Here is a 26,301-nt window from a genome sequence, read left to right as displayed (position 1 = left end):
CAGCCGGATTGCACCGCCGTGGAAGCGGCGAGAAAGCAACAGCACACGACGCTCCAATGAGCAGGAACGGGCGCCGAGCGAAGCACGCGCGCTTCGACCGTTAATTCGGTGCAGCGCAGAAGACGACGCGACCCGAAGTGCCCGAAGGAGAGGCATAATCGGGAACTCTCGATTGCGCCTTACGCAAGCGGGTGAATATTAAAGCACCTGCAGCTCTCTGCCCCGCTTTCTTTATTCACTTCCTTTTTTTTTTTTTCGTGAAACCCGCCGCCCGCATCGCTGCACCGCATAAGTAGAGCCCGCAGAGCCCACTTTTAATATTACAACAATTCTTTGGGTTTAACGTCCCAAAACGACCATGTGATCATGAGGGACGCCGTAGTGGAGGGCTCCGGAAATTTCCACCACTCGGGGCTCTTTCACGCGAGGCTAAATCTAAGTACACGGGCCTCGAACATTTTCGCCTCCGTCGAAAATGCATCCGCCGCGGCCGGGATTCGATCCCGCGAGCTTCGTGTCAAAAGTCGTGCGCCGTATCCAGTAGACCACCGTGGCCGGGGCAGAGCCCACTCTTAAAAGAATAATATCATACTGCTTATAAAAAGCCCTTCTATAGATGCAACTTTGTAATTTCCCGAGCGAGAAAAGGTGTATGGCGAATAAGCCTGATTATACAGGCTGACATTTTTGCATCGAGCTAAACAATAAAAAGCAGTCACACATTCGAGCAGTGTGCTTTATTGGCTGCTTTGTGCATAGTGGATGAATAAAACAGCGCCTACAACGGGACGAGATATGTCCGTGTCTATCTCGTATCTCGTTCCGTCTTAGGCGCTGTTTTATTGTTTGTCTGATCACATATTCGTATAATAATAGTTCAGAACTTATAGAAAAATAATGTTCATTTGACGGTTGCATTTACACGGTACGTTCCTTACTAAACAGCGAGATCGATCCAATTGATCACTAGAAGGCAGCCTACTCTAACAAAATCAAAGGCCGAAGAACCTTTGTGCATGGCCGCAGAAGAGCACAATTACAGCAAACTTAAGAATGGCTGTAAGGTGAACTGCTTTAAAGAGACAATAAAGACAAACAATGAATTCGTTTAGATTGATGAAGTGTGGTCGGAGAACTCTTGTGTACTTTATTTCACCACCATAGGTTTATTATTAGAGGAGAAAACCAAGTTCAAAGTTTCATTTTTAAATTTCGCGCCGAACTTTATAATTCGTGACGTAAAAGATTTTGAAGAGCATTTAACGTATTTTGGCGCCACTGGCTCGACGAAATTTCCACAAACTCGTTATGTCAAGTCTCTGGCCCCCTCAGAGGACAATGTACTTCGATTGAACCGATTAGGAACTACGTAGGCCCAAGCAGGCGCCGTCAAAAATATGTGACGTCACGGCAAATGGTGCGGGAATTCCAAGGTGCCGTCGCCACCTGTATTTTCTTTTTGCGCGTTTTCTCCCTTATTAAGCGTCTTCTCACAGCAAGCGTGGTGTTTTTGGTATCGTGGAAGACCACTTTACTAATGCGAGAAAAAACGTTGTGCTCTTAACTGTCCCTTTAAGATATCAAAGATCACAAACAATATATACACACATATATATCAATTAAACCTTGCGTTACAGCATAACTGCACGACCCGTGGGCGTGTAATACTCGTATTTATGCGTCGCTCATCTCGTTCAATCGGATCGCAGCCGCGCGTAAGCCGTGGCGAACAAACATTGCTCGATGAACGAACACGGGCTGCCCGCGGCCGCGAGGATTCCCGAGAGAAGGAAAATCCATCAGGTACGCGAAAACTCGAAGAAATACCGCTAACAGAGGGCCCGTCTAAGAGCGCCGTCCAGGTCGACAGGCGAAGAAAGGAAAAAACAAAACAAAACAAAACAAAAACTGCCACGTCAGTGCAGAAAAAAGGGGATACAGAGTCTGCTGAATGGACAAGGGATACAGGCATCCCCATAGGACGCGTAGAACTATACGAAATATAGAAGTTGCGCAAGGCGTTCGCGAAGTTGCGAGAGAGCCGACGCAGCTCCCAATGCATCAACGCTCGCATCATCCGATTCGGAGAATCGTCGGCTATAGTGTATGTACGAATGATCGAGCGCGGAATGAACGGGTAACGAGACGGCCGCTATGAGACGGGCGAGGATTGTGTATATACTTTGGGATACGCGGGATCCATCCTCGAAGTGAGAGCATCTCGCGAGGTATCGACCCAAAGAATGCGTGGCGCAAGCCTGTCCAAACGAGCAATCGAAACTCTGTTATGCCTTTCTCTCGTATAGGGCAGATATAAAGAGATAAGATGGGAGATGGGACTATATAGGCGGCAATATCGTAAGACAGATGGACTACGTGTATATGGAGAGAGAGTTAGCATAAGTACACATAGGAGTGCTGACACCCCAACGGCCCTTTTCCAGGAAAAAAAAAAAATGCTGACAACAAGAGGTACAGACACAAGCATTTCTGCTTTGCCTCGAGAATTTACTAAGCAGACGCTAAACGAAATTAAAAAAGCACGGTCACATTAATAAAAGTAACTATAAAATGCGAAAGCTGCAGTGTAAAGGGCAGCAAAGCGAAAATATATGCTTTGCTAACTTCTGCTGGGGAAAGGGGATAAAATGTTCGACGTTATTCCCAGTTTCGATCTTATCCCCGGCGGAATAAACGTCTTCTTCTTTTTTCATTTTTTTTACGTGCGCCTGTACTTCATATCTGTTAATCACCTAATATCCAAGGGAACTGAGCTTATATAATCCGAACGATTCACGATGAAGTACCGTATGAACCCGTGCAATCCACGCGAACAAGTCCCGACCTCGCACATAGGGCAGGGAGCACAATACACAACTTCAATAGGCGTAGCGTCAATACAATAGTACTGTTAGCCCTGACGAGATCAATGCAACGACCGTGTACTGTTCGCTGTTCTCGTTAAATCTTCGTTCCTGTCCGACTCGTCAAACGACGTGGTCGTCGCTTTAATTAAGGATTTGGATCGGCGCCAACGCTAATAGCGCTTAAACGTCAGGTCGCGTGGCAGGAGCACGCGTTGGCAGCGCATCCTCACTGCGAGCGGTATATGGCACCGCGAAGGAAGCCCTGCAGTACAAGCGCAGCCGCATATACCGTATCTTTTCGCATATAACCGGCACCGAAAAAAACGAGAAAATGTGCTTAAAAAGCGGGGGCTTGGTTATATGCATGGGTTATTATGCACAGCTTTTTTTTTTGCTTTTTGTAGAGTTTTGTAGGGTTGTATTTGTGTAACTAGGGCCAGTTATTTCTACCATTTTATTATGTGTCCTGTCGTGGCCAATACATCTGCCTGATGTAAGTGGAGGGTGAGAACTTAGTCAAGCGGCTAGTCGCTTTTTTTCTCAACCCCTCCATCAACACTGTATTGGTGGGAAATAAAATTATTAGTATCATCATATGCAGGGGCGGGTTATATGCGAGAAAACACGGCACACGTCGACACGTTGCTTCCTTCTGCCCATCCACTTAAAGGGCACGAGGTGGACGCGCTCGGATCGCTCTGCCAGGACAAACCATGCGTCGGATTCGCAGGAAACGAAAACGAGGAAGCGGCGACCGGCGCGAGCATCCCAAGGACGCTGGCGCCGCAACTATACAAATGCTACTGAGGCAGGCAAGCGACGTCGCGCGTGCCGAGTGGCTCTCGTCTCCTTCCCCTCGGCCAGGAGTCGTCCGTGCGCCCCACGCAGCGGCACGCCTGTGTTTTATAGAAGCAGGCGCTTTCTTTCTCTGACGCGGTAAAAAGGGAGCGCGTTTGTTATCCCAGCGTCAACACAGCTGCGACGGCTGCGTAGACAGTGCGATCTGTACGTATAGGACGACTGTCCCACCACGACTGCGTTTTGCGAGTACAGAAGTATAGGCGCACGGCGCGCGGAGACGAAAAGAAAATGCAATGCGGGGCGCGCCGAGGTCGCGAAATACAAAGGCCGCGAGGAAACAATGGGAGACCTGAGAAGCTCGATGTTGGTTACGAATGCATGGACAACGAAGACTACAAGTGAACGTATACGGGAAGTTCATTATGCATAACTGACACGTAGAAATATGTGCATATCATCCTCATCGTCATCACACTCACTGTCAGCCTATAATTATGTCCACAGCAGGACAGAGGTGTCTCCCAAAGACCTTGAACCTACTCTGACCTGCTAAAGCTGATTCGATCATATATGCCTGCACATTTCTCAAGTTTCGTGTCTCCGCCCCCTTTGCCGTTATCGGCCACGCTTCCAATCTCATTAGTATCCATTTCCGTCGCTCTTACATTCCGTTATCCGTCCTCATGGCGTAACGTAATGTCCTATCTAATGACCTAATGTCTTTTCTTAATGTCTGTCTCCTCAGATATCGGCTGTTCCTCAGATATACGCCTATTATCACTCGTTCCATCATGGCCTTTGAAATGTACAGGGTAAGTCAACAGTTCCGACAGTTCCTGCAGGCCGCGCTGTCATATGAATACATGGGATAGTGGCCTGGGAACTTTTGACGGACCCTGTACCTCCTCTTTTTTTACGCCCCTCATAGATATCAAAATGCTTCTACAACAATATCAAGCCTTACAGAAACACCTTCGCAATATAGGCTCACGAAATCCTGGGGTCCGAAAGGTTGAGCGATGCGGCTACTGCTATTTTAAATGCAGCGCACTTCGGCCCGTGATTCACCGGTGAGTCGGACGCTGAAGCTCTCGGCGCATAGGACGACGCCGACGATGCATTCTTACGACTCAGCTCGATCCGGTCGACTCGATGGGGCCGGCCAGAGTGCGAACAGCGACCACGTGCTTGTGCGGATGCGAAGTGACATCGGACGCCGCAAGAAAAAAAAAAAAGTCAAGTCCCCATTCGCTTCGGTTTACAATTTCCGCACCTTTTCCTTTGATTCAAAGCTTGTATTACGAGTTTGTTACTTTGACACTGTAGACTATGGGACATGGTCAGAACCGAATTATTTCCGCACGCAGCGCCTTAAAAGCATTGCTCTAGATTTCAAAGGCTCTTGAATTACACGGATGTCCCAAAGTTACGCCACGTTAACGTGTTCGTTTTGCTTCTATGCTGTTTCACACCTTCACTCACATTAAACCTTTACACAAAATTTACAATGTTTACAACTTTTTCAGCGACACAGATAAGCCAGACAATGCGCATACCGGATAAGCCCGCCACTTCGCAGCCTTGATGAACAACTACTTTCGGGGCAGATATCGATTCATAGGCCTAGATAGCACATACGCCTACTTGCGGGCACAAGACCACGAAAAACCTCCAGTACACTTCTTAGGAGGCGTGTGGACTTGAACACTAGACACCTGTTGTGCGTGTTCGCATTAACAGGCTCTTTCATATTACTGTCTTGTTATAAATCTATTCCCTCTCCCCAAGTGTCAGGCAGCCAACTGAGCTCGTCCCTTGTTAAAGGGGCACTAAAGAGCAAAACGATTTTTCTCATATTAGTAAAGTGCTCTTTTACGATACCAAAAACACTACGCTTGCTGCGAGAAGACGCTTAGTAAGCGAGAAAACGCGCAAAAACAAAATGCGGGTGGCGACGCCACCTTGAAGCTTCCGCACCACTCGCCGTGACGTCACATGTTTTGACGGCGCCGACTAGGGACAACGTAGTTCCTAATCGGTAAAAATGAAGTATATTGTCCTTTGCGGGGGCCATAGACTTAACATACCAAGTTTGGGGTAATTTTGTTGAGCCAACGGCGCCAAGGTACGATAAATAGACTTTATAATCCGTGACGTCACGCGGGGAGATTTAGGCGCGAAAGTTAAAACTGAAAATTTGAATTTGATTTTCTCCTCTATCAATAAACATATGACGGCGAAATTAACGACAATACAGCTCATAGAGCATAATTTATCGATCTAAACCGATTCATTGTTTCTCTTAAGTGTCCCTTTAACCTACTAGCCCTCCGTTCTCTCTCTCCCTCTCTCCTACGTTCTCGACCATCTACCCTTAAGATCTGGTATATCTTACAAATGATGACGTCAGCTGCGCACCAACGAAGTTCAAGGGGTTCCGTTTTTAAACATAGCAAGCGGGAAACCGGACAAGTATTCGGGGGAGCCACCAGTCACGCTAATGCGGATGAAACTGAAAACTCCGCTAGCGCAAAGGGCGCCTGCCCCGCAATCACACGTAAACCGGTCCGATATATTGCATGCACTATAGAAGATACATCCTGGATAGCCGTTGGTACTCCGTAATGTATATATATATATATATAAAGAAGCATGCGGACAGCCAGCGCGTTTTATCCAAACCCTTTCATTGGACTCAAGGCCTTCGGGAAGTAAATACAAAAACTGGCTCGTCTTGGCACCGATACGCGTGTCCAAATGCTTCGACACGTGCACTCGATGTAAAGAGACCTTAGACGCGAAAGGTATAAGTGAAAGCACACAGCGTAGATAAATGGACTGCATAAGAGGCGGAGATAAGGGAAAGTAGAAAAACACCGGTTAAGGTTGCGTTAGGATCTACGAATAACTATTTCGTGACCTCCATGAACAATGGTTGACTTTGACCGGACGTATAAAGAAAAAACAAAAACAAAAACAGAAAAGACTACATGTAAGGAGGCGACGTTAGATGGTTGAAAGCCCACACGCAACGTACCAGAACACGCGGAGAAAGTGAAATTCCCGACGCATCAACGATGTCATTAGCCAATGACGTTAAGCGTAATCGAAGCGTATGGATTGCTGGTGTACTCTGGTTATGCATATTAACGAAGTTAAAACAGCAGACAGAGCGAGAAGATTAAAGAAAAAAGAAAAAGAGAACGAACCACCATCACGGCGCGCTGTTAGTTCTTCTAGTCACCGCTTTCATCGTGTGCACTATAGTTTTCTCTACACATTTCCTCGACGACCTTTACACGGGCTACTTTGATCCTGTTATAGGACGCCATCGAATATTTTGTGATCTCGTTAGAATTCACAAAGCGATGAAGTATGAGGCGACAAGTAATCTCAAATCCACATATATTCATTCGGAAAGCGCTTGCTAAAATAAAACATTCAAAAAGTTGAGAGCTCGTGAACGCCCGCGAACTCCGCCGATGTCGCATGTAGATTCGTACACCATAGCAGGGCGAAAGATTAAACAAGGGACACATACAAACAGGACAAGCGCTTGTCCCGTTTACATGTGTCCATTGTTTAACCTTTTAAGGTTTCGTTATACATGATTGTTGGAATGAACAAATAACTGTATTTATTCGTGAACAAAAACGCGAGACTGACTATATTACACTGTATATACTTTGTAAAACGGATTCATTCATTTCATTCGCAGAGTTTTCGCTCAGGTCATGACTCCGACGCGAGAATGTGTTTGGCCACTGCCGCGTCAAGCGAATATTTCAAGGAGCACCATCTACAGACGTGCTGTTTCTATGTGAAGCGATGCCCAAGACACATACACACAGCTCGCTACGCGAGCACACATAATGGCATGCAAAACACACTGTCAAGCAACTTGCGTAAGCACGTGCGAGCACTATGTCATGTAATATGCGAGAACACTCGTTGAAGAACAGCGCGGATGTGGAGACACGGCTTCGGAGTTGCCGGGAACGAGACGAAAACTATAAAAACAACGTCCAAATGTCCGAGGCTGGTTAACGGGGTTAAACGTGACCATATAGAATTTTGTAACTAAAAGGTTCAGCTGGCATCTGATGTTAAAGTGTTGCTATACCAGATATAAAGGTAAAAAGAAAAGCTATTGTGGTTAAACAAACCGACACAGTCCGTTAAAAACCGATTATAACTGCAACGACACGGCGCTGTACAGTTTTACGTTCATAATAAAGTCTCAAGCTACCCGGACTTTTTCTTAGGATTCCCCGATCGGTAATATTGTGACTACAACCACGCGCTCCCAACAGACACTAATAGAGAGCACACTAAACTGGGCGAGATGGTTATTGTTGCATTTTACGTTTGCGGGCTAATTTCACCAGGCCGACACAGACAACCCTCCAACGCAAAAAGAAAGAAAAAACGGGTTTGTCAAGAAGTTAAAACAGTGTTTCCCAATTGGGTTTGCACACAGCACACCGAGATATCACTGATCGCACTTGGACCACTCGATCACTCTGCTTCGATCCTTTTATTTTTTTTTCAGCTGTGCACCTAAGCTATTAACAAACTGCTAACTCGTTCTAATCGTTTGCACTGAATGCCATCACGTTAGCGCTGACGCACACAACGCAGCGCGCGGACCATGTCAGCGGCCTCGACAAATTGATCGTGAGCGATAGCGCTAACAAAAGAAGAGCTCGCCCATGTCGGGCGTCTCGTGACCCTCGATTAGGCTGCTTTCTTCTTATTTTCTTTTATTTTCGTCGCGGCATTCGCATAAAAGAGTAGACTGCAAATCGCTTGTCATCACGAAACCAGCATGACGCTCGATAGCTGCACAGCAGCTGCAGTGATACGCGCCATATGCAAGCGCAGCCCTCATAAGCCCTTGGCTTACCCGTGCCCGTACGAGCGATGCGACATTTGACAATATTAGCCGCTGGCCTTCGGCATCCCGCAAGCCATAAAATTCGAGCGAATCGCTCAACGCGGGGCCTTCTTGCATTTCGTAGGGACAATTAACTGTTGCTATGTAACGGCGACACCAGTGGGAGCTTTCGAAGGAGGTTGCTCAGTCTTAGCACGAGCTCGCCTCCGAGTACGATGACGAAATTGCATTGCTCGTCTATTTATGAATTTTGCTGTTTCTTGACTTGGTGAAGGTATAACTGCGCAAAATTATTCCTGTATGGTTATGCGATGATAATAACTGCAGCACTACAGTCAACGTTTAACATTCAACGGTTGTTTAGCGTAACAACTAATAAGACACCAAAGAATGTAGATACGGCTTCATTTACGGCCCATATAGGTTATTATAAGAACAAATTCTTCCTAAAAGAGAGGAGAACAATTCTTTTCTTAGGGGGAGGGGGGGGGGGAGATAATCAACCTTTACATTGATGTGAAGCTTAAACAACGCTATGCATGGGCAGTGCTTCTTTTCTTCTGCTTCATTTATACACGTTTGATTTTTGCTTCGTGAAATTTAGTAGCCAGTAAGCGTTCTTGGTTAAGTCGTGCCTTGCACTGCTTAATTGATGTCGGTCTTCCGTTTACTGCAGTTTCGGAATGGATTGCTTTAGCATTGCTTTAACGTTGCTCGCACGGAAAGCCCTGACGCCAAAGATGTTCCTTATTAAATCTAAAACGTGCCGCAGAACCCTCGCAGTTAGGTCTAATACGATCATAACCACGTCATATAAAAGATGAATGGATTTCGAGGCTACTTTTCAATGAACAGGGACAACATAGCAACCACGCGGCAATTAACTACGGGACACGATTAAACTAGACGAGCCCACTCGTGCCCGCTGGTACCGAAATCCCTAACCGACAGCGATATATTTGTACAAGTCTGCAGCAATGCATCCCAATACGTTCTTTCTTGTTAAGCGTCCCAGTTTGGTCCCAAGCGCCGTAAACAAAAACGACCCGCGGGGCGTCTGTGCGACTCGCGTGTACGGTGACAGCTACAAAAACAAAATTACGAATAAAAACTGTCTTTGTTTTTCCTCGTGGACGAGGATTTACCGCAACACTAACGGTTAGCAACAAAAATCTGCAATCTGCGGCAAAGCGCGCACACACACACGCACGCACACGCACACACACACACACACACACACACACACACACACACACACACACACACACACACACACACACACACACACAAAGAAGCAGAAGAAAAACAACAAGCAGCCTCGGAACGAAGGGCGCTTCTTGCACCGACAGACTCCGTGGAAGCCGTGTCTCCTCACCGCGAAGCAGCGCGCCACGCGTCAGCGCGCGTCTCGGCGCGTCACGCCCCACTGCACCTCGCCGCGCGCGCCAGCCGAAGACAGCAAGAACCGCGCAACGCCGCCGACGTAGCCGACTCGTAGCAATAAACGTCCAATTAGGAGCCGGGAGGGGGGAAAGGCCCTCCGCGCATTGCAAGGACAGCGCGCGTGACTTTCGTGAATGACATCGGCAATCCGTCACCGGGAACGCTCCTATACCTTCGCTACGTTGCAAGCTCAGCGGAGCTTCACCGATGCAAATGCCGTTGCCTGCCGACCGTGCATCCCGCCGTAATGTCATCATCCGCGTTTCTCGTATATTTAAGTATTACTTTTATTCGAGGGTGCGCTTACAAGAAGCGGATTTGAGGAACACCGAGGCCGCTTCCAGTCAGGGTCGACGGAATGCGAAAGTGCCGTCTCTTTTAGCGCATCTAATTCAAAACGTGAAAAAAAAAAAGAAAAAACACGGTCTCGTGTTTTCCGCCACGGTCGGCGAATAAGAAGAAAAAAAAAACACACAAACAAAAAAGAGTCTTGTTTTTGGACGACGACGTCGAGCTCTTGCTGCCTTTTCGACCGAGTCGCGCTGTGCGGCTATGAAAACGATATAAGCGTGGCCCAGCAAAAGAAAAGCGATGCGCCCAGTCGTGTCGAAAAAAAGAGGCGCGCCGCAGCTTTTGCGAGGTTAGATGGAGATGGGAAAAAAAAGAAAAGAAAACCGCGCAACGGCAAGCCTTCATAGGCAACCGTCTATAAAACACTATCAATGCATTATCAATTGTAAGAAGCTAGAAGAGCGCCAAATCTGTGTCCACAAACACACACGGTGTAATAGTCATTCTTACACGGCGATAATGACGCATCATTAAACATCGAAGAAAAGCCAAATTTTGGTATTTAATCCTGGCCGAAACTTGCGACATTGCACGAGACTTGCTCGGAAATCGTACGACATGAGGGTATCATGCGTCATCCGGGTGTCATGTGACAATAGTGAAATCGGTGTTCAGGTGTCGTGACTAAAAACTAACGCCACAATTGCGTGTCGTGAGTCATGCGACATCGAATGTCACGTGAAAATCGGGTGTCATCCCACCATCGGGCGTCATGTGTGACGGCTAAAAACTTAAGTGTGTACACTGCTGTGTTATCGGCGGGCGCCACTCCGACGCTTTCTTTTCCTGCACATGTCGTCAGTCCGAATTCCTCTACAGTTTACAGTTATGACCGATTCGACGGCACAAACCGAATAGACGGCTGCAACGCAAAAGCTCGGGCTAACGCCACGTCCCTCACTGACTACTTCGCATGAAATCGACTACCCCAATGCGTGGGACCTGTCGGACTTGGCTTGTATTAGCGCGGAACATACGAGAAGTAGACACGACAGGTGTCTAAATGATAGACTACGCGAGCACAGCTACAATGCAAAAAATAGTCTTTCAGCGGGAGGGTTCAGCAGCGCACTGCGAAAGGTGTGGGTGTTCCCCTAATCTGCATATGGCTGTGTAGTTATCGGCCGGTTCAGAAATCAGATCGCAAGTGAAATAAAAGAAGCCGAAGCTATAGCAGAATTGGGAGACTTGTGTGTAAGCTCGCCGTCAATTGCTTTGACGGAAAAGGAAGTGACGTTTCTTGGTCCAGGGTCACGTGCCGGATGAGTTGTGTTTGCGCATGTATAAGATGGGTGTGAAGGACATGAATAAACAGTTGGAAGTTTAGCGCCTACCTGTCTCTTTCTTTGTGTGTGTCGTGTCTACTTCTCGCATGTTCCGCGCTAATACAAGCTAAGTTCATGGATGACCAACTCACCCGAACTACAGCACTTCTGGATCTGTCGGAAGTGCTCCTTCTATATTCTCGAATATTCTCGGAGTTTCCACGCCTACGTTAACCGACATCTACACGTTTAACCCAGAGGACAAACTTCGCTTGTCATGCGCTGCTCAAACTGATCTGCACGGTGCTGAGCCAACACACACACGTGAAGCGCCTGACCGTTCCGTTATCAGACCGAAATAATAACACATAACCTTCAGTGGAGTTGTCTAACTATGCGCAAGCGTTCCTAATTTCGACGCAATGCAACTGACAACGCAGTAGACCGATCGACACCATCGAACGCCACCATCGAACGCTATCGAATCCTATCAGAGCCCGATCGAACCTCACTGGACACGCCGGAACGTTATCGGACCTTATAGACCATACCAAACTCGATCAGATTACAAACGTGTCCGTATGTATCCTTAGCACGTTTTCATCAGCTACGATCCCCTATAGAATTTAATCGTATCCATATACTCAATGCGTCATCTGTATTTGTAATAACTGTCAATCCTTCGATACACATTTCGACATATCCTCCCCGTAAACGGGACATGTTGGATACAGCTCATCACTCGTAAACACGGTGACCAGGCATCTAACCACACAGAGCTCATTTACTGCTATGGGAGGAAGGCAAAGTGTCACCCGTTACCTAAGTACAAATTTTGTCAAGGTTACTCGCAAAAGCGCTTTCAACTGCACATACGCTGCGCCGACCCATCTTAATGTCAACACGGGAAACGGTAAGTGCCACACACAGGGAGAGAAAAAAAAAAAGAAGAAAGGTCAGCTATTTCCTAGGGAACTGTAATTTCCCCGAGGCGCTAACGCCAAGGTCCATGGAAAGTGAAAGCGGTTTGCGAAAAAAATGAAAGACAAGAAAAAGAAAAAAGAAAAAAAAAACATGCGAAAGCTAATGTGTCTGCCGCACTTACTTGAACGCATTTATTTATTCCGACTCGGTAGAAAAACTGTCACCGCTCCAGCGCGCGCCGCACGACGTCAGAAACGATAAACCTAGATAAAAGAGTCCCGGTTGGTTGGTCGGTTTAAATATTTCCTGCAGGCTGGGTTAACCTGGCGAATCTGAGCAGGCAACTGCGCCGCCTGTTTCGTCTCTTTTCAGTGTTGTTCATGAATATCTATTATACAGGGGGGGGGGGGGGGGCTCGAAGTTAAGCTGTATGATTTAAAGTTTAAGTTTATGGCATATGGGTAGTGTCATTTCAGGTTGCATCCCCCTGGCCACATAACTTATCTGCACAGGTGGTCTTCGCGTGCCTCCTAGTGCCGAATTTTAAGAAAATTATAAAGCTTTATTTTGGTCACCCGGAATAAATGTTTATAAGCTTGGGCCGCGTAGACATTAGTGCAGAAGACCTGAAACATCCTCGCTGACCACATATTCCCGGCCTTCCGGAGAATATTTTCTGCAGCATAGAAGCCTAAAAATAGTGATGAATCGGGCTGGTTTGTGGCTAGTTTCTACACCATCCGTTCTTATCATGCCGCTGTGTGGTGAAGGTAAGAAACCCCGAGGCACTGCGCCGACCAAAGTGAAACTTAAAACACATAGAAAAAGACGTTTCGGTACCCACACGGGAACCTTGTTCACAAGTCTTTTTTTTTTTTTTTTAACTTTTCAACAAGGCTCCCGTGTGAGAGCCGAAACGTCTTTTTCTGTGTGTTTTAATTTTCACTTTGGTCGGCGCAGTGCCTCGGGTTTTTTTTTTTTGCCTTCACCATGTATCATCCCGACCAGACGGGCTTCCGTCAAAACATTAAACTTCATGTCTCTGTATCTTTTGTTAGTACACAACCCAAGAAGGAACTGCACACTAGCATTCCGAACGCCTTGCCACTCCGAAAATGTTTTTTTTTTTTTTTGTTCGTCAACTAGCGAAGAGCTATGTAACAACAACGGCACCCACACAATAAATGGTCCTGGAAAGCTACGTAGGAGCAGTGTCAGTTCTCAATGTCACAGGAGACACCTTATCGAAGTGTATAATCAGCGCGATTAAGGTACACCGTACGGTCAACTGTGTGGACATCGTCCCCGAACGAATAAATAAATAAATAAAAAGACAGTACGCGCTCGATAGCGCGATATCGCGGGGAGCGAAAACTATCTGGGTTATCGGAGATGCGTTTGACCGCGTATGCGTGTGTGCTATGCGCGGAGGCATGCAGTGAACACCGGGGACTCGCTGCAGCCTGTAATGTTCAGGCTCGCCTAAATGTTAGCCAGAGGTGGTGGACAAATCGACAGAAAGATCGCAAAAACTGAATATGCTTGACATGTCTTTTTAACGGTGTGTGACGCAGGTTTACAATATTACTTAACCTCCGTCCTCAACCGGCTGTCAGCGTGTGCTTGTCACCTTCGGTTAAACGAAAAAAAAAAAAAAACATTCAGAGAGTTAAGGACAGCTTACAGACCAGTAGGTGTGAAGGCGTGTGGTCTAAAGACGTGTCTATTTAATGCGGAAATACCAACATACTGTATGGCGTGCACTGCAGGCAAAAAAGAAAGAAGAAAAAATGTTTAGCCTGTCTACAGACAGGATAAACAAATTATTATTAAGGTTTTCCAGCCGGCACCTAGCGATGATTCGAACTATAACCTAAATGCTTCATTAACTTCGCCTATTGTGACGTGTGCCATTGCTAAGCCTTACTAAAAGGAGGCTCCCTCGACCTTTTTTTGTAACTCCGGCATCTCCTTCTGTGCTAACGATGAATGAAGAATTTAAAAAAAATGAACAAATACACTAGTAGCGATCGATTTCATTCACGAACGCTCGCAACGACGCCGCCTCTTCTTCGACACGACGAGCGAAATTCCATTACTGGGCCACGTTGGACGTTGTTTTCCCCGTCGAACGCGTTCGAAAACAACGAGACGATGCGAACAACGACAAAGGGACTAGAGCCCGCTGATAACTCACGTGAGGCCGCAGTCCGCCTTCACAGCCGCTGGCTGCTCGCAACGCATCCAAGGTTCGCGCTCTCACAGCGACAGCGCAGCAGCGGCCCAACAACAACAACAGAGGGGCACTCGTGGCGAACACACCGATTGTAATCCACTCGCACCGAGCACGCAGTTGAAGACGAAGAAGATGAAGTCGAAGACACAACAGCAGAGCTCACCATCGCGGACACGACGCCACTGAGAGAAAATGTAAGGCTAACTAAAAAAAAGTAAATAAACGAAAAGTTTGGGCTGAAGTGACCAACGCTCCTCTTTGTGGAGGTGAAGCAGCGCACCGGTTGAAACGGACACCTCAAGTCGGTGACGAAACACCAAAACTGTCCTTTCCGGACAAAAACAAAACAAAACAAAAATTCCTCCACTATCTTACGTCACGCGTGCCACGAGCATTTCGGCTCCGGTGTTGCTCCCTCACTCCGACGAAGTTACGCGATCTAATCGCGCACTGAATGAAGGAAAACAAAACGAATGCAGGTGGTGGAGGAGATTATGCACCGATAAAAAAAATATATATATTCACGAGGATTCTTCCCCGACGCTTATATTACAGGGGCGTTCAGTGATCGTCGGGTCGCATCACCGCACGACTCGACACGACACGACAGCCGTCGTCAGCGACTCGGAAGAAAAACGTGCGAAACACACACGAGGGTGAAACCGACGTACACACACCACCACGCGAGCACGCGCACACACCATCAACGCGCTTCGGAGGCAAAGCGCCGACTGCGGACCTGCCTGCCGTGCCGGCAACGATCGGCCCGCTGGCTCCCCGCCGGCAGCGGTAGCTCGCAGTCGGGATCGGCGAGGCCAGCGCCCCTAGCAAAAACAAAGCGGACGCTAGGGATGAGGAGGAAGAGAGTACAACGAAGAGCGCTATGAGAGAGCGAGAGAGAGAGAGAGAGTTAACCGTTAGCTGAGAGAGAGTGAAGAGAAACGCTGCCGCCCGCAGCGCCACTCCGACCCACGACTCGCGGCGGCGGCATCGGCTGGAGCTCCGAGCCCCAGAACAAGGGTTTCCGCGCTGCGGAAGTGACGTCACTTGGTGGACTCCCGCCGCCGGCTGGTGGCATTTGGTCCCCGGAAGGTTTTTTTTTTTTTTTTTTAATCTGCGAGCGTGAACGTCAAGCAATGCTGCCGCAATATAGAGTAACGAAATGAAAACTGTTGCCCGAAACCACATGGAAATCCATACGGACTCCTCAGAAAGAAAGCTTCTATAGTTTCCGATAAATTCGTCCTGGTCCGGGAATCGAACCCGGGACCAACGCCTCTCCGGAGCGGTCGCTCTACCAGTTGAGCGAACCAAGATACTGGCAACTGGCAGCGCGAGGGCGAATTAATTGATGACTCGAAGCACATGGACACATATTATTGCAAATTCCCTTTCAATTTGTGAATTTCCCTTTCAAAACCATTCCGCCACCTTGCGGGGTTCCGCAGAACTCATTGGCAATATAGACTAATGTTCCTGTTCTTACATTGCTTTCGTTTGCTTTAGCTACCAGTAGAGCATTGCGCGCAGGCACGCGCTGCACTTCCGATGGGTCACGAGTCGGCACACAGGAGGGAACTCGACAAACCGGAAATCACTTCCACCCCCGCCGGAAAAGTGACGTCATCCAGAACCAACGGAACCCTGGAGTCCAGCAGCCATAGCGATCCGGGATGTCTTTTGGGTTTCCGCAGGAGAACGTTAAATCGCGCTGGCGCTACAGTAACATGTTTTTGTTGTTATTAGTGTTGCCGTGTCATGCTTCATATGGCATGATGGATGGTTTCACAATACAAAAGATTTCAGGATCAATCTCAGTGCACAGGTCAACACAGCGCGAGCAAACTTCATCCACGCGCCATGGATTCGTCAAAGGTAACCGGGGAGGGAGAGAGAAAGAGCAGTTGTAGGAAAGTTTCAAATTTAGATATTATCTCCGATACCTTTATAGCGAATCGAGGCGGTTTCAGTGTCCGAAACGTCTATATTCAATTTCCTGGTAAATTGTACTAACGTTACAGTAGAAAGCTGCCGCTTGTAGATGGCCATGCACGGGACAGGCGAGCCATTTCAGAGCCAGTTACTATGGTAATGTTTCATATCGTGCCCGTATAGGACCACCTGATTAAAAGAGCTTCTAAAAACACTAACAAAAATCGAAGAAAAAAAGTCACAGGATTCCTTATGGGTTCGCCTAAATACGACTCAAAGGAGGAAGCCATGTTTTTTTTGTTTTTTCGTAACGCGAGTGGTACAGGATTTCCTCCGGGATCGGCCCACCTCTGACCACGCGACGATGTCATTTGATGACATGTTATACGACGCCACAGTGACGTCACGATGTCAATTGGTGATCTGTGACGTCATCTGCAATTTCGCCATACTTTTCCGACTGTTAGTGTCGGCGGCGGCGGTCACATTTCGCGTTCCACGAGTGATATAAAGATTTCGCCTTAAAACTCTGCCACTTCTTCGGTTTAGTGTCTGTTTTTAATTTCACGGGTAAACGAAGATACGGCCAGAGATACGATATTCAAAGACCGAATTTAGGAACAACACTAGCGCTCAATTTTCGACATTTTCGTTGCTCGAAAAGACCTACACGGGAAAGTGATTCCAGCGCAGAAGAGACGCGGGGATTCTCAAACATATGCGCTTACGAAACGTCGAAGTGTTATTTTTGCCAACAAGCACTGCCAAAGAGGAAACTATATTCTGGAAAGCAATCGACCGTAGATAACATCGCGGAAGGAAAGAAGGAGGCACGAAAGGCGAAAGTGCACGGCAGGCGTGACATGCAAGATTGGCAATGAACGCATCGATTATAACAGGGAGCTTGAAAACTGCCGCCCCGAATCGATGCCGACGTACGGAGTTCGCACGCAACGTCAGCAATACGGCACGCTCCGACCGCTTGTTGCTGAGATATTGATTCTGTCCAGAATCGACAGGGAAGTAAATTTTAAACGAGCCTTCTGTCAAAGCCAAAACAACTGTATACTACCACCAGCACTGCTGCTAATGCTATCACTATATGTCGACAAGGGTTGAAATGTTGCCTTGTCGGTGAATCATCGTTACAACATTGATGTAGCTCGAAACGACACACGGGCACCTATAAGGACACCACACAGCGCTACAGCAACCGTATGTGTTCCTTACATGCCCTTATGTGTCCTTACGTGCCCTCTCGTGCCAGTGCGTCGTTTCGCGCTACGTCAATGTTACCGTATGTATGTGCGTAACTCCACAACTTTCTCCCGACGTTTGGTAAGCGTTAGACGCCCCATACTAGCCTTGACTATTACGGTATTTGAATGCACCTGGAGGTAATTAATGGTAACGCTAACACATTCCTCTCGCATGTACCGCCATATAGATTGCCACTGAGTTCTTGTCAGACATGCAAATAAGGAACGCACATCAACTAAGCCTACGCCGCAATCCACAATGCGGCTGCGACACGCTCGCCGTGGACTTGTACAGGCCTGCATTTAAGCCGCCTTCACCAGCTCCGTGCAACAGGCCTCGGTCCTGGCTGGCCGACCACACAACATTTATCGCTAGACTCACGGACCGTTCCACTGCTCACTGTTAAGACTTCCTACATGAAGCAAATTTGCATGCGTAATTAGGACACCGTGTAGCAGTATGCCTAAGGACAGGCTTCTGACATTAGAAAAAAAAAAGCAAAAAAAAAAAGAAACACCAGTCACTGATTTCAAAATTCTACGGTTTATGTCCTTGCCAACGAAGCACATGCGGGAACAACCATTCCGCAGTGGGGCTGGACAGACGCCAGCAATCGGGTAAGCGTAGAGGAACAAATTCCCGTCCCCGACAGTCGAAGTACAGGCTTTTAAGCCGCAGGCTGCACTCAAGAAGTTATTGGATACCAAGTTTCAAGCTTTCGAAACTGCCGCTGCTCTGTCACTCGTGCCCATAAGAAGCCGAGCCATATACCGTCTTAATATAAACAGGAAAGTCGCACTCTGGAGATGGAAGACGATGGACTCATTACGTAGCGAAATCGAGCCAGCATAATTCCGGCCACCTGGTGGCACGAACCCGAAATAATATGAACGAGAGCAATACGTCGATTGCATCAAGGACACGATAAAAAAAAAAAAAAAAACAAAGCTTCGTGTAAGACGCGATCGGGTGCTCTTGCACAACGCGTACAGAAAACGCACCGGGCTATAAGCGGCCCGGTTTAATGCAATATAACAGCTGCGTCCCGTCCCTCTCCCCCTCTATCTGCGGCAAATGCGGCAGCGGCGTTTTATTACAGAGAAATATTAAATCCCCCCCAAGGACCACTTCCCAGAAATCACATTAAGAGAGCCAGGTCGGAGCAGCCAGACGGGAGCGCGGCGCAGCCGGGAATGCTGGGGAAAAAAAAATGTAATGCGCACGAACCTACATAAGCCAGTTTATAACTTGGTATCGGCAGGGTGAAAAACAATGTCATTAAAAAGACAAAAAAAAAAACAAAACAAATAGATGTATCTTGGGAGGCAGGGAAAGAAAATGGAAGAGCGACTTCGATTACTCGATCCCCGCGAAGTAACATCTCGGTTATACGACTTTTTATGACTTTTAGCCGTGTCACTGCTATCGGCTTGAGACAAGATTGATACTTTCTCAAGAAACTCCCTTCTGGCCCGATGTACTCATCTTTTTCGATTAGCTAAAACACGCGAGGGTTTACGACCACTTTGCTACAGTGGTGCCCCCAGATTACTTTCGTGCAGGTTACTTTCGTGGAGGTCACTCCAGATTACTTTCGCACTTATACCACCGTGTGCGTATAAGCGTTCCGCAAGTGGCCGCAGTCGTCAACACGTACGCGCAACCCCATCCTATACGCCAATGTACATGACATGTGTAACCCATAACAGCGCCCTAAAAGTCATATGCATGTACACGCATCAAGCGTAACAATGGCCTATGCGCCGTCAACATGCATGCATCCGCGTAACGCTTAACAGTGCCCTATACACCAATGTGTAACCCCTAACGGTACCCTATACGTCATCAATGTGCATGTATACGCATAAAGCGTAACAATGCCCTACACTTCATCAATATGCATGCACACGCGTAACGGGTAACCGCACCCTACACGCCACTATACATGCCTATGCGCGACCCGTAACGGGGCCCTATAAGTCATCAATATGCATGTTTACCGTCGGTGTCAAACGAAACGCGAACCGCGGCAAGCATTAGCAATGGTATAGTGTGCGCCGTCCCGTCATCACTACAGCATGAGCACACTTCAGGATTGGCCGCACTGTGCCATCACACTTACGGTGCGACGTTTTCGCTTATGTTCTAGTTCTGATATGGTGATATTGGTTGCCGCGGCGTGCGCGTGCAGGGCGCTTGTGGTTTTGTGTATAGGGCACTGTTAAGCGTTACGCGGATGCATGCATGTCGATGGCGTATAGGACACTGTTACGCCTTATGCGTGTACATGCATATGACTTATAGGGCGCCGTTACGGTTTACACGGGCGCCTGTCAATTGCGATGACTGGACAGCGCGCAGTATACCATCGCTACACTGCTAATGCTTGCCACTGTTCGCGTTTCATTTGACGCCGATAACACAGGCATAAAGCGTAACAGTACCCTATGTGTCCATCAATGCGTACATGTACAAGCGTATCGCTTAACAGCGCCTTATGCGTAATTAAGGTGCTTTTAAATGCGTAACGCATAACCGAGCCATAAACGCCATCAATATACACGCGTGGCTGGTCAAAAAAGCACAACGCGTCATTCCTTGTACGTGCATTTGAATGCCTGAACATGTATAGTTCAGCGGTGAAAACCAAAGGCGACACCCCGGGTTAAGGTTCTGATAGGTCCTCGTTAGGTTGTGGATAGCTGAGAAACCTAATTGTCAAGTAACTGCTGCATTAAGTTATTTTTCACTCAAATCATACTTTTACTCTGCCGTGCAAACGTGTTTTTCATAACAAAAAAAAAAATGAATAAAGGAACCGGAGTACCTTGCAGCATTTCATAAATGTCTCAATCACGTCATGCGCTCTCCAATCTTTGCTTTGCACTCAGAATGATTATGTGTTCAGCCCAACGAAGGAGCCGGCGCGACCGGCATTTCTAAGCGTATCATACGCGTGATTATTAAAGTGGAGGGGCTGGCGCACGTGAGATTACAGGACAGAGGTAACAGCACCGAACTACGCACCCCGACTCCGTGCTCAAGGCACACAACTCTCTCAGGTACGCAGAAGCCATTTCATTTCGACGCGTCTTCGGAAGGAAACGCCGTAGTACCATGTCCCTCGCATCAGACCGAACCCGAAATTACGATGAGTAACGCACTCTCCTCCGGAGGACTCCGTTGCTGCTCATTCTTAGTATATATATATATATATATATATATATATATATATATATATATATATATATATATATATATATATATATATATACACACACATATGTAAGTCTAACATAGGAAGCCTGCGATATGAAAGTCCCTGAATCAGGGGTTCAACGTATAGAGAAAGAGAGAGAGAATAAAACAAAAAACAAGCAGAAACAAGTGGAAAGTTAATCACGTCCAATGCATCGATCACAAGATGAAAAAGGAAAATCTTTAATTTCCTGTCCTGCCCAGAACCCACTTCACGTGACGCTGAAGAGGAGAGGAGACAAAACAACGACAACAACAAAAAAAGAGCAAAATAGAAGATATACGGCCCAAAACTAAAGAATGAAGCACGGGAACGCAAAGAGGGGGATTGTAGGGACGGTACGAGGCACGGTAGCCAAGGGAAGTAAGGTAGAGAGAAACGGGAATGGGGAGAGATGGCGGGCTTATATCGGGATTACGCGTTCTAATGAACAAACCAGATCCGTGCAATGCAAGCTCTTTTTCCCTCCATGCACTTCCCGTAACCCACGTACCCCCACATCCCCCTGCACATCCCCCTCCACATCCCCACATTATTTTTTTTTCCTTTTTACTTTCATTCTCAGTGTCTTAGCAAATACGCAGTGTAACTCGAGAAATACGAACAAAAAAGTGAGCTAAGCCCCACGGGTAAAAAATGAGGGAGAGGGCGAAACAGAAAAGGGAGAGGGGGAGAACGATGCTAGAGACGAAGAGGTGCCGTCCCTGCGCGGTCCACCACCGTTAAATTAATAAAGATCGGGAGACGCGTTGGGTGGGTGGGGTGGACCGAAAGAAAACGGACAAGAAAAAAACAGGTCGGGACACGCAGTCCAAAACGGGAAAGCTCGGCTGAATGGGGGAACGGGAACTCCATCACTTCCCCGCTTCTTCCCTCGATACTAAGCACTACCCGACGACGACGAAGAAATACCAGTCGCGGGTTTCTGCGCTCTTAAAAGCCTCTTCCCCACACACCACGTGGACAGCCTCGCAGTCACGTGAACCAGAGGGAGGGCCGTTAAAAGAAAAAAAAGGCGGATCGAACTTCACCCCTAGGCGCACCAGCCCACGTATATTAACAAGGAGAAAAAAAATATGGAAAGCAAACTTCGATAGCGGGGATGCGGTGATTCGGGCTTTTAAGTAAAGGTACTGAGTCCGAATCAATGCGCTTCGGGGCCAGAACGCTGCTGTATAACGAAGGAGAGACAGTCATACTGCAATGTATCGAGATGTGCGAGATACAGCAGACAGGGAGGGAGAGAGAGAGAGAGAGAGAGAGAAATAGATGACGAGTTTGATCACGAGTAAGCTGGTACACACGGTGATTATGGAGTCAGCGTAGCCACTACATACGGGGAAGAGGAAGTCAAAAGGAAAGACGAAATCTAACGTGCAGTACGGTCCACTGTTAAATGGAACACTCCAATGAGCACCTTTCATTTTGCTGGCCCTCTAACAGCAAGCGGACAGGGAAACATTGTTCATGCACTGCACGATTCTGTCAAAAAGACGCAGAACTGTCAACCACCAGTAGTTTGATGCAAATCTAAGCCACTGTTTTTGCAAGAGAGCGAAATCCAAACATGCCCTGCACGCAAGTGTTCCCTTTAACAGCGGACCCGTCTGTACATGCGACCTGGCGGTAGCTTAGAAACAACCCAGTGCGACAGCAGCGGGCTCTGAGAGGGGTAATTTTTCGTCGAGTTCTAAACAACTTTCAAAGCTCTCGTTCTCTCTCTAACACACACACACACACACACACACACACACACACACACACACACACACACACTGTCATTCTGTACTATCCTGTAGACTGTACTGTATAGACCAAACTGAACTCTCTCCACCTGCGGCCTACGAAACAGATTCACGGGTCCTACGTCCCTCGCAGCCAACAGGCTCCACGCGAAATAGCAGCAACAGCGAGAAAACACGTTAGGCCTATAGACCACAGTCATAGGCTCGCATGAATGCCACGCCCGAGCACGCATACCCTTGTTCTACGGCAGCGGGCCAAAATGGAGATCGAGCGTTCGATATGCTTAAATTTGCGACGCGAGCTGCGCGGATAAAATAGAAACATTTAAATACGGCAGCCAGCCAACCTTATGATTGCTACGCCCCGTGTCGCAAAACCCCGGAGGCAAGGAGACACACACATTGCGAAATTAATCTGCATGTGAAAATAAAAAAAAATAAATTTACGAAAGTGGCGCAAGTTTGGTAAATAACGAAGCCATACGAAAGAGTACAAACTTTTCCCACAGATATATTTCCCTCAAGGTCTGCGAGCCAAGTAAAAAAAAGAAGAAAAAAACAAAAGGTTAGAGAGGCACGGGAGCGGAAAGGGTATCGTGAGTTTCGCAATGGCCGTGTAATAAAGCTATAGGGTATTCGCTTCATGCGAACCAAATGGCAAGAAGAAATAATATCGACAGTCAGCAAAACCTGCAAACGCGTCGTCAACGCACGAAGCATAAAAACGCACGGATCACACCAACTTTCGATGCATATAACTGAACGCTGTGTCGCACAAAGAAGCAATAACAATACCGAAGATCCCCTCCGGCCTCTAAGCTTATTCTATACAGCTTACTCTATACAGTAGGCTGCGCGTTGCGGTCTATACATGCTTTCTGATAAAGTCGATCGTTTACTTTGCGTCTCTTATTTACTTTTGAAGGTAATTCTCCATCCCTGAATGGTCACGCTCCCTTCAGATAAACGTATCAGTCTGCGCGCTCTTCAAAAGTTACTTTTGATTTCTTACCTGCTCATTTCTACACCGCACAGCATACGCCGAATCCCGCGGTTACGAGATCACATTGCAATGTCGCCGAAGCCTATTTGCGTTCAACCTTTTGCGGCCCCACCAAATTCACGCACGGGTAATTCTCCGTCGCATTTCGCTTTGCCGAAAGAAACTAGCGCCGCTTTCGCTTGCGTCATGCCATGGACGATGAGCACGGCGCTATACTGTAACATATTTTTTTTTTGTTACCGTCGCTTCACCGTCGTACCACGCTTCGCTCGAAACGTATTTTCTACGGTGAGATAAGTCCTGAATCCGCCCATCTGTTACAACACATTTCAAAGTTGGGCAACCGAACTGAAGATTTGAAACAGCTCGTTCGTTCTCGCGAGGTCAAAACCAACGTTTCTTTTTCTTTTTAATTCTCTCACCAAATCTTTCTTCACTGTCAGGTCAGGCTCAATATTCGCACAGACTATCAAGCCAGGTTCTGACAGGCGTAAAAAAATTGATTGAATAGAATTTATTTGCAATTTGGTTGCGATGACGACTGGACAAAAAAAAAAAATGAAATGAGCAGCTTGGGGTGAACCTAGGCACCTAATATACGGCAAAGCTTCCTAGCAGCCAAATAAAAAAGACTAACGGATTGGAATATAGTACGCACAAGCAGTTCCGCTTATAACGATAAACAATATTACGAATAGAAACAATTCGTACAAGCGTAACAAAGAAGGTTCATCGTTTAAATATAATAATGTAATAATAACTGTGGGACTTTGCATCCCAATACCACGATATGATTATGAGTAACGTAGTTGTGGAGGGCTTCGGAAATGTCGACCACCTGGTGCTCTTGAAGGAGCGCCTAAACCTAAGCACACAGACATCTAGCATTTTTGCCTCCATCGAAATGCGGCCACCGCGGCCGGGACTCGGTCCCGCGACCTTCAGCTCAGCAGTCGAGCACCATAACTACTAGACAACCGCGGCGGGTACATGATTTAAAGGCAGAGCAGATATAATTAGATTATATTTTTGTTTTTGCGTCTGATTTATTAGTATTGGTAAAGAAAACTGCAGCATTTGTAGGCAGTTCTACTAGTGTTAAAATTCGATCGATCGATCGATCCATCGATCCATCGATCAATCAATCAATCAATCAATCAATCAATCAATCAATCAATCAATCGATCAATCAATCAATCCATCAATCAATCCATCAATCAATCAATCAATCAATCAATCAATCAATCAATCAATCAATCACATTTTGAGGATTGGAAAAATTACACCATCTCCCGCTAAAGGGGACCATGAGGCGATGCGAAGCCGGAGCACTTGCACGATCGCGTTCCGTTGGCGTTCGTTGGGCATGCTACCGACCTCGCGTCGTGGAACGCGAAGAGGGACGCTACGCGCGTCGTATCTTCCATCTAGCCTGGCTGTTAATTCTCACAGGGCGAGCGGGGAACGCGGCCTACAGGCGGGCGAGAGGGGGGCAGCGTAGGAGAGGAGAGAGAAGGGGAGGGGACGCGCATGCGCTCGAGCTCATCGCGGCGTTGAGCAGGGGAGAATTTCGGCATGTCTAGCCCGCGTTTCAGAGGAAGAGTGGAAAGGGGGAGGGGAGAAGTGGAGAGGGAAAGTGGAGAGGGGAAGGGGAGAGGGAAAGTGGAGAGGAGGTGTGGAGAGGGGAGAGGAGGTGTGTGGAGAGGGTATGCGCATGCGCAGTAAGGGTGGTCAAACGCACACCACCACCACCGGATTGAGCTCCGCCTTAAGATACTTCGCATCTAAAAGGAGTAGACCTCTATAGCAGCGCAGCGAGACCACTTACAAACTCGAACGCCACCATGGCAACCCACGGCTTCACGCTACATTTAGTCGGCAATCCTTACGTAAGCATCAAGACACTCGCTCCAAGCTAAATTGTCAAAAGAAAAAGAAGAAGCGGGTCTGAGGAGTTTCATTGCAGTAACGAAACGTATTCCGACTCGCACAATTCGTCGAGGGAGGTATTACGAAAATGGGACACGACGGATTGTGACGAAACCTAAGGAGAACGAAACGTAAGGTCACTTGTATATATAGTATTTAACCATCTGCCGCCGGCATGGCTTAAACGTGGTTTCGTGCTTGCGCGTTCATCGCATGCGTGACTAAAATAACTACAGCAACAGCCGCGGCTCAGTTGGCACGCGGCCTTTTCCTACGAAGCACGAGGGCAGGGGGTGCGATTGTCTTGCAGCGGTGAAAGTGTGAGGAGTGATTCCCGAGACCGAATCAAACGCGAATCGAAAGGCGCCGCAAGTGAGGTTAGCGAACAG

At 47.4% G+C, this 26,301-nt stretch overlaps 1 protein-coding gene across 22 annotated transcripts in view; it reads right to left on the bottom strand.

The window, feature by feature from the left end:
* Window positions 1-26,301, bottom strand: part of LOC119402024 (CUGBP Elav-like family member 2) — a 597,777-nt gene that overhangs the window by 276,599 nt on the left and 294,877 nt on the right. For 7 of the 22 annotated variants that reach the window (XM_037669064.2, XM_037669068.2, XM_037669070.2 and 4 more), the window contains exon 1: window positions 14,746-15,548. The exons of 3 other annotated variants lie outside the window; for them this stretch is intronic. In XM_037669064.2, coding sequence (XP_037524992.1) covers window positions 14,746-14,792 — 47 coding nt within the window. In that variant the 5' untranslated portion in view covers window positions 14,793-15,548. Of the gene's footprint in view, window positions 1-14,745; window positions 15,552-26,301 lie in introns of those variants that run through there. 12 more of the 22 variants (XM_037669059.1, XM_037669063.2, XM_037669067.1 and 9 more) reach the window with 4 other exon arrangements.

Source organism: Rhipicephalus sanguineus, chromosome 8 (genome assembly GCF_013339695.2).
Source record: "Rhipicephalus sanguineus isolate Rsan-2018 chromosome 8, BIME_Rsan_1.4, whole genome shotgun sequence".
Lineage (NCBI taxonomy): Eukaryota > Metazoa > Arthropoda > Arachnida > Ixodida > Ixodidae > Rhipicephalus > Rhipicephalus sanguineus.
This window is presented reverse-complemented; position numbering and strand designations above follow the sequence as displayed.